Source organism: Trachemys scripta, chromosome 5, assembly GCF_013100865.1.
Source record: "Trachemys scripta elegans isolate TJP31775 chromosome 5, CAS_Tse_1.0, whole genome shotgun sequence".
Classification (NCBI taxonomy): Eukaryota; Metazoa; Chordata; order Testudines; family Emydidae; genus Trachemys; species Trachemys scripta.
In genome coordinates, this window is record NC_048302.1 from 9,336,042 (window position 1) to 9,344,762 (window position 8,721).

An 8,721-nucleotide genomic window follows, 5' to 3' on the forward strand; every position below is an offset into this window, starting at 1 on the left:
CACCCAAGGAGTGGGTGGCAGGGGGGATGCAGGCCCACCCACTCCACTGCGTCCCAGCCCGGGGCCCTAGCAGCGACGGAAACTCGTTGCTGTCAGCGGGGATCCTGGCCACAACACACTGACATCGGCTCTGGCAGTGCAGCAGCCAGACTGGGGTCGGCTGCCCCCGGGCTACTTCCACACTCCCCCTCGTACGGTACCTGGGCCGTCTTAGTGTCGGTGCTCTCCACCAGCATGGGCTCCTCGGGGTAGATAGCAAAGGGCAGGCTCGGCTCCTCCTCGGGGTATCTGGCACGGGGCAGGCTCGGCCAGTCCTCCTCGGGGTACCTGGCGAGAGGTAGGCTCGGTGAGTCTGCAGGCCACGCAGGAGCTCAGCCAGGGACGTCTGCTCTCTCCACCGGCCTGCCCTCCACTGAGCTCTGCAGGCGGGCTTTTATACTTCCGGGTCGGGGCTGTGACCTTGGAGGGGTGGGCGCCGGACCCGGTGGCTCCGCCCACGTTGGTAGTAGGGGAGGTTCGGCCCTCAGCGGGGCTGTGGGGTAGCCCACCGCCTCACTACACCCCCATAGAAATAAAGGCCTGGCCTGGACGAGGGAAGCCGGGAACAGCCAGCTCCACTGGCACGTCCCCTCACTCCCTTCGAAGGCATAGTCATCGCCCCCACTTGGAGCTGAGGGATTCGGATGAAGCAGGACATCCACTATCCTTCTGTTACATGCAACAAAGCCAGCTGGCTAAATGCGTGTCCCGGCCTCAGGCGTTCCCTGGAGCGAGGGACTCTCAGGACGGCACTCGTGGGGAGCAGAACTACAGAACTGGCTGCACCGTGGCTCCTGGGTGTGTGGCTCTTGCCTGCACTTTTGGAGCTCTCTGCTCTACATTTAGGCCAATGTTTTAAAGCCTAAAGTTACACACCTGACACCATATTGGAGGTAAACTGGCCAGGGATACACCCAAGGCTGCTGTGACTGACCCTGAGATCGTGGGAAGGGAAAACCTGAGCCTGACGCATCTCGGGGTGCATGCAAGGAGCTGTTGTGTCTCTGTATTGCTTCTGAACTCCTCCTGCAGCCTTGGCAGCAGGCCTAGCTCATTTGCTGTCTTTCTTTCCCCTGGCTCCTCCATGCCCTTCCAACAGCTTGAATGTGACGCCATCCAGCGGCAGGGGCGGGGGTATGAGAACACAGAGACAAAGCAAACGCGACTGTCCTGCTTTAGCCCTCGGATAATTGCTGAAGTCATTTCGCCCATCGTCAAGGTGCTCCGATAGCTTGGTATTTAAGCTGCCTGTTGGAAAAGAACGCTTGCTTATCTCTGCGTGTAACGCTCCCTGGGATCGAAAAGCTCAGGAACTTAGCAGCCCAAATATGAAGCAGCATGTTTTCCATGTGAGCTCAAGTCCTGGGACGAAGGCACTTAGCAGAAATGGCATTTACGAAAACAGAGAGAATATTTTCCTTCTTGCATGTATCGCGGTGTGCCAGGCCCCCCCAGTTCAGATAACCTTGTTTGGTGAGCACGCTGGCTTTGGTCTCTGACAGACACATTTACACTGCTTATCGGGGGTTTGGCTTTAACCCCGCCTTCCTGCCCCATATAAACAGAAGGGGGAAAGACAGGAGTTTCAGTTCTTTATCCAGGTGCCCCAGGAACTGAAGACCATTGCAGAATTAACTCTCTTGAAAAGCAGGCTCTCAATGGATTGGACAAGTCCACTTGCTCTTCACCCTATAGCTTTCTACCAGCTGGTTGCGTTTCCGTTTGCCGTTTCCTTTCACTATCTCTGCACCTCTGGGTCTCTTTCTCTAAATGCCAGGTATGCGTTCATGTTTGCTTTAATTCCATGCTCATGACCTTTGGTGGTGTATTCTAGTCTAAGTGCAGGTTTCACAGGTGAGGCAATTTTGCTAACCTCTTTCCTAGGGAAGGGGAATGGGCACAGCAAGGGTCTGGGAATCAAAACTCTCTGTATCTACTCATGATTGACCTTATCACAGCCTCTGTGTGCCTCGGTTTCACCCATGTAATTAACGTTTGTCAAGTATTTTGAGATACGTCGATGAACAGCCCTGGAGAATCACAAAGTATCATTAAATGCCTAAAGACCTGCAAGCTACAGCAGATCCGCCTTGAAGATGCAGAGATTATATGAATCCAAATCACAGGTCATGTTCCAAGGAATCAGTGAAGAACTTGTGACCCTCAAGTGGGATTTTCAAAGGCACCTAAGTGACTCAGAAGCACAAGTCTCCCTGATGTGCAGAGGGACTAGTGTTCCTGTTAGGTGATTTATAAAACCTCACCTCTGCAGTTGGGCATGAAGGCAGCAGTCACGGGTTATAATCTGAGGAAAGAGTGGGGAGAGGAAATCAATGCACCAAGTTCACTCAGGTCTTCTGGAGTTAACGGGACTTGCAGGTCAGTCAAGTGATACAGTAATTCCTCGCTTAACGTTGTTCCTGAAAAATGTGACTTTAAGCGAAACGATGGTAAGCGAATCTAATTTCCCCATAAGAATTAATGTAAATATTGGGGGTTAGGTTCCAGGGAAATGTTTTTCATCAGACAAAAAACTATATATTATATAGATATACACACAGTATACATTTTAAACAAACAATTTAATACTGTTCACAGCTATGACGATTGTGAAGCTTGGTTGAGGTGGTGAAGTCAGAGGGTGGAAGAGGGAGGGATATTTCCCAGGGAATGCCTTGCTGCTAAATGATGAACTAGCATTCGGCTGAGCCCTCAACGGTTAACACGTTGTTAATGTAGCCTCTCACACAAGGCAGCACAAACACAGAGGGGAGACAGCATAGCAGACAGAGACACACACACACCAGAGATGCACACTGCCCCTTTAAGTAAGCTGACCCACTCTTAAGTGCATTGTCTTTTTAAGTGGATCAGGAAGTTGAGACAGCAGCTGCTGCCCCAAGCTCTCTCTGTCTCTCTCCTTCCGTGTCCCCTCCCTGCTCTATATGGAGAAGGGGTAAGCGGGGTGCAGGAGCAGGGGGGAGGGGGACACCTTAACATTAGCCACCCCCTTCCCCCCCTGCACAGCAAGCTGGAGTCTCGGGGAGAAGCTCCAAGGCAAAGGGCAGCACATGGCAATGGGGGGAGGGACAGCTGAACTGCCGGCAATTGGTAGCCTGCTGGGTGGCTGCAGCACAGGGGAGCGGGGAGCTGGTAGGGGGAGCTGATGGGGGGCTGCCGGTCTACCCTGGTTCCAAGCCCCCACCAGCGAGCTGCAATGGGCTGCTCTTCCTGCAAGCAGTGGACAAGGCAGGCAGCTGCCAAACGACGTGAGAAGGGAGCATTGCACAACTTTAAACGAGCCTGTTCCCTAATTGATCAGCAACGTAACAACGTTAACCGGGATGACTTTAAGTGAGGAATTACTGTACAATGAACCAAACAGAAAGCCAGCCGCTGGATTCAATGCACAAGCCTACATTTTCAGAGATGCCAAGCACCCCCTCTCCCACCAGCATGTGAGGGCACTGCAGGTCAACAGCACTTTTAGAAATCAAGTCACTTTGAGTTGGATGCCCAGGTTGGACAGTTTGGGCCAAAGCCTCCCCTGAGGATTTGCCAGCCTGGAGAACACATACAAGGTTCAAATCAGAGCGAGGACTTCACCGGAGCCCTTTCTGTGTGTCTACCATGGACTACAGTCCTCTGGAATCTGCCTGGCTGGCTAGCAGGGCAAACTCACAAGTGGCACCTGTCTCATTGGGAGGTTAGAATGTGGCATCCTCCACCCTGTCAGTCACAGCAGCGATCAGGTTAGATGCGTATCTAGGCTGCACAGGGTGGAGGGACAGGAAAAGATGGCCTCTAAAGGGTGGAGGGACAGGAAAAGATGGGCAGCTAACGCAGAGAAAAGCGTAAGACGATGCTGGTGGTAGGTGAGTTGCTGGAGATCAGAGAGCTGGCAATGCTCAGCGCCTTCGTGCTTGTGACGATCAGCAGCATGGTGCTCTGTTAGGGTTAGGAAACTACCCAGGGAGGCACAGCTTCAAGTGCCTTGATGGTTTCCCTCTGCCCCTGGGTGAGTGCCAAGCTCTGCCAGGAAGAGCGGAGCACAGCAGTGTGGGGAATGTCTCGCCTGCTGCCCAGGAGACATTGTCGGGTTCAGAGAAGAGTGTGTGGCCAAGACGGGTGATGTCAAACACAGCCGCACTGGCGTGGGGAACTAAGCCTCCATTGGCCCAGGGACGATGTTGTGGCAGGGCTGGCTAAAGAGCAGGGCTACGCTGGTGAGTTTGTGACGATTTAGAGACAAAATGTACTTAACCCTGAGAATCACCAGCTATTGCTGGCATTGAAGAGCCTCCAAGGAGGGAACCCAGCAGGGCTTGGGTGGAGGCAGGGGAGAGGGCCTGGAGAAAACGCAGCACTTGGCCAGGTCTGCTTTGGGGTTGGTGGAGGGATGAGTCTGGAAATGAAGCAAGAGGAAGGCAGTGCCATGAGATGTCTGGTCCTCAGGGACCCTTTGTTAGACCACGGAAGCGGCACTGACGAGGGAGGAGGGAGGGCAGTGGGAGGGGCAATCCGTACAAAGGCAAGAAGCTACAAGGGACAGCAAAGCCAGCCCAGGAGAGAATCGAGAGCCCCACCTCACCCGCAGGCTGTCTTAGTGCTGGGCAACGCCAAACCCACTGAACCTCCACGGCCTCAGAAAGCGTTTGCAAACATTTCTGATTTCTTCTAGGTACGCCTTGCTCCTGGTGGGAGGCTGCCTTCTCGCGTGTGCTGCCATGGGATGGTATGCCCTGCTGCTCTTCATCCCCACCTTCTGCTCCGTGGCCATTTTCCACTCAGTCGGCCCACTGCAGGTCCACACATGGGCATTCGTGCTCCAGATGTCCTGGCAGACTCTCTGCCACCTGGGCCTGCACTACAGAGAACATTATCTGCAAGGAGCCCCGTGCATCAGGTATCAGGAAGCAATGCACAAGCCCACCTGTTTCCTCATATGACACAGCCTGGGCCAGATTTTGCATCAAGACTTGTCCAGATTTTTCTGGGCATAACCGAGAACAGAATCTGCATGGTCCCTAGAGGCAGTCATACTCCCCTGAGGACAGTCGGTGTCCCTTAACACCATGCCCTCTCTTCTCACCTGAAATGCTATAGCAAGCTGTCCCGGTATTTCACAAAGCTTGTCTTCAGCATTCTAGGGAGAAGATTTCCCCCACCGTTTAACAGCCTGGTTCTTGCCTTTTCTGTCTCATGCTCAGCACCTTCCAGAGTCATTAAGGGCTAAAATCAGGTGGCCCCAACTTTTCCATATACCAGATGTGAAATGTTCATGACCTTTCCAGCATTTGCTCGCCAGGCCGGGCACTCAGCGTCCCCCAGAGCAGCACTGGAATCGCTTCTCGTCCATCAGGATGTCAGTCTGCTCCCAGCCCTGTCCTGACTCAGCTGTCCCACTTGGGCATCCCACACTCTGACTGCGCACTGGGTCCGGCCAGCTCCTCCTGGCAAGATGCAGGGACGGTGCCAGGCACGTTCAGGGGAACAGACGGAAGCAGAGCAGGCCCAGTGCAAATAACCAGGCAGTCACTAAGCATGCTGAGGCTTCAAGGTCCGGGTGTGTGGCGTGGGTATTGAGGTTGGTGCCACATGTGGCTCGCGGTGTCCATTGGTTTTTGCAGACATGCAACAGGGTTGGCTCAGCCATCCGTACATCTGCGTAAGGCAGGAAAATGGGGGGGCAGGGCAGTGGTTAATGGCTGCGTATTAAGTCGTGTTTGCAGCACAGAGAGGGAGGCCGAGGCAGAGCTCCGCCCGCTATGACCTGTTGTTTATACAGGCCGGGTCCAGCCCCATGCAGCCAGAATGCGCCTCAATCCACGCCAGCGCAGAAGGGGCTGAGGCTGCAGCTGCCCCCTGGCAGTAGCGGAGCTGGAACGGAACCATGTTCCGGCACTTTCGCAAGGTCACGCCGCGTGGAGGAGGCCATGTCGCTCTCGGGCGCCCTCCGCACAGCGTGACCTCGCACGCAGCACCTCTACGAGTCCATTCAGGGCGACACCAGCCCTGGCGTGCACTACGGGACCCCGCTCACCGCCACTCCGCTTGCTCTCTCCCCTCCTTGCAGGTTGACAATCGCCCTCTCGTCGCTCATGCTGCAGACGCAGAAGGTCACGTCGCTGGCTCTGGATATCCACGAAGGGAAGGTGACTATGGCAGCTGAGTGGGGGGATGGGAGGGAGCCACTGCTGCGGGCGCTGCCTCTATGCAGCTACCTGCTCTTTTTCCCTGCCCTGCTGGGAGGCCCGCTATGCTCCTTTCGGAGATTTCAGGACCAGATCCAGGGCTCATGCGCTTCACGCCCCACACCTCCCTGGAAGGCTGCAGGCCAGAAATGCCTTCGTGCCCTGGCCCTGCACCTGCTGAGAACGGCTGTGAGGAGCTGCGTGGCCCCGCTGGCCCGCATGACGGACTGCACCGGCTTTGGCTGCGTGTTTGTCATGTGGCGTTCCGCCCTGCTCTTCAAACTGGCTTATTACTCCCAGTGGGTGCTCGACGAGGCTCTCCTCAGCGCAGCGGGCTTTGGGCTGGAGCTTGGCCACGCCCCCGGTGCAGAGGCTGCCTGCGGCGACCTCTCTGATGCAGACATATGGACCTTGGAGACCACCAACAGAATAGCCCTCTTCACCAGGACCTGGAACAAGAGCACTTCCCGGTGGCTGAGGAGACTTGTCTTCCAGCGCAGCCCGGCCCAGCCCCTCTTGGCCACCTTTGCCTTCTCGGCCTGGTGGCACGGGCTCCACCCAGGGCAAGTGTTTGGCTTCTTGTGCTGGGCAGCGATGGTGGAGGCCGATTACCGGATTCACCCTTTTCTCCGTTCACTTGCAAAGTCCTGGCACACCAAGGTGCTGTATCAGGCCCTGACCTGGGTCCAGACCCAGCTGATCATTGCGTACATCACGGTTGCGGTGGAGATGAGGAGCTTCTCTGCGCTCTGGCTGCTGGGCGCCTCCTACAACAGCTTCTTCCCTCTCCTGTACGGTGTTTCACTGCTGTGGCTGGTCGCGAGAGCCAAAGAAAAATGTGTCTGACCCACACTATTCTCCCTCCCACACACACACTATTCACCAGGAGCCATAGAGCGTAGGAGAGATGGAGATTGCCCCCTTGGTAGGGAGAGGTTTTCTCTAGGTCTAGGTATGCCCCTAGTCCCCCCTAAACCCATCATCTCATCACATAAGATAGACTCTCACATTCTAAGGCCAGGAGGGACCATTAGATCATCCAGTCTGACCTGCTCCATAGCACACACCAGAGAACCTCACCCAGTGATTCCCACATCCGGCAAATAACCCAAGGTTGGATCAGAGTGTATCTTTTAGAAGAAGACATCCTGTCTTGCTTAAAGGGTCCAAGTGATGAAGAATTTATCATAGAATCATAGAATATCAGGGTTGGAAGGGACCTCAGGAGGTCATCTAGTCCAACCCCCTGCTCAAAGCAGGACCAATCCCCAACTAAATCAAAGCATGTCCCTAGGTAATCTGTGACGTTGATCAGATACCCTGACTGTTAGATATTTGCATCTTATTTCCATTTTGAACTTTGTTGTCTTCACCTTCCAGCCACTGGCCCTTGCTAGAGGGGACAGATGGGGATTGGGGGAGGAATGTCCATATTGTCCTTTCATTTGAACCAGTCCTCATATGGCAGGATTCAGTTTCATTTATGTGAGTGGAGCAGGTCTGCTAAATAGTTTGTGAAGAATGAAGTACCCCCAGGCCCGGGGTGTCTGAGCAAGGTGGTGTTATTAGCAGATAGGCCCCCTGAAAAAGACCCACTGATAACTTTGGGCACATCTATACTGCAAAAAATCACCCATGGCAGCGAGCCTCAGAAGCCAGGTCTCCAGACTCAGGTTCACGGGGCTTGCGCTGTGGTGCTAAAAATAGCAGTGTAGCTGTTTCTGCTTGGGCTGGTGCCCGGGCTCTGAAACCAGGCAAAAGGGGTGGGTCTCAGACCCCGAGCTCCAGCCTGCGTGGGAACACAGTTATATTTGCCACTGTAGCCTGATGCTGAGTCTGTATCCCCTGGCTCTGAGACTTATTGATGCTGTTGGGCTTTTCTTGCAGCACAGACATGTCCTTTATTTCTAGCTCCTGCCTAACTCGCCATGTGACCAGCAGAGCCCGCCCTTTTCAGCAAGAGATTCCAGTGTGGAGAAGTCCATATTCTGTCCTGGGCGCTAGCCATGAGTTCCCTGGGGCTGCACAATGTAACTGAGGGTGCAGGATGGCTGTGTGTCCAACTGCACCTCTTTTAGGGGTTCCTCTTAACAATACAAAACAGAACCTGCTCAAGTCCCAACCCAATAAACTGGGAAAATTAAGCTAGGGTGACAGATGTCCTGATTTTATAGGGACAGTCCCAATTTTTGGGTCTTTTTCTTAGATAGGCTCCTATTACCCTCCCACTCCCTGTCCTGATTTTTCACATTTGCTGTCTGGTCACCCTAAATTAAGCACCACCCCAGGGTGACACTAAGAGGCGATATTTTCCCTCTCACAAGCACCGAGTCTGTGTATTGCAAAGAAAACGTTCAATAAAAAGGGGAAAGGAACCCAGCGTTCATTTGGGAAAACACCACAACCATGATTCGAAAGTATGTGACCATGAACCAACACCCACCCCAGAGTACATTGGGCCGTGTCCTTTGCCACAGTGTCTCCCCCT

General features: G+C 54.2%; 1 protein-coding gene across 1 annotated transcript; it reads left to right on the forward strand.

Annotated features, from left to right (window-relative positions):
- Positions 1 to 2,317: 2,317 nt before the first annotated feature.
- MBOAT4 (membrane bound O-acyltransferase domain containing 4) lies at positions 2,318 to 7,426 on the forward strand. The gene is made up of 3 exons (XM_034771323.1): positions 2,318 to 2,418; positions 4,721 to 4,945; positions 6,116 to 7,426. The coding sequence occupies exons 1-3, from the start codon at positions 2,318 to 2,320 to the stop codon at positions 7,077 to 7,079; spliced, it is 1,290 nt and encodes a 429-aa protein (XP_034627214.1). The 3' UTR covers positions 7,080 to 7,426.
- Positions 7,427 to 8,721: the final 1,295 nt, after the last annotated feature.

Coding starts and splice junctions, on each gene's coding strand:
- MBOAT4 (XM_034771323.1), top strand. CDS start 2,318: ATGAAGGCAGCAGTCACGGGTTATAATCTGAGGAAAGAGTGGGGAGAG. Junction 2,419..4,720: donor GGAGTTAACGGGACTTGCAG/GTCAGTCAAGTG, acceptor GATTTCTTCTAG/GTACGCCTTGCTCCTGGTGG. Junction 4,946..6,115: donor CAAGGAGCCCCGTGCATCAG/GTATCAGGAAGC, acceptor CCCTCCTTGCAG/GTTGACAATCGCCCTCTCGT.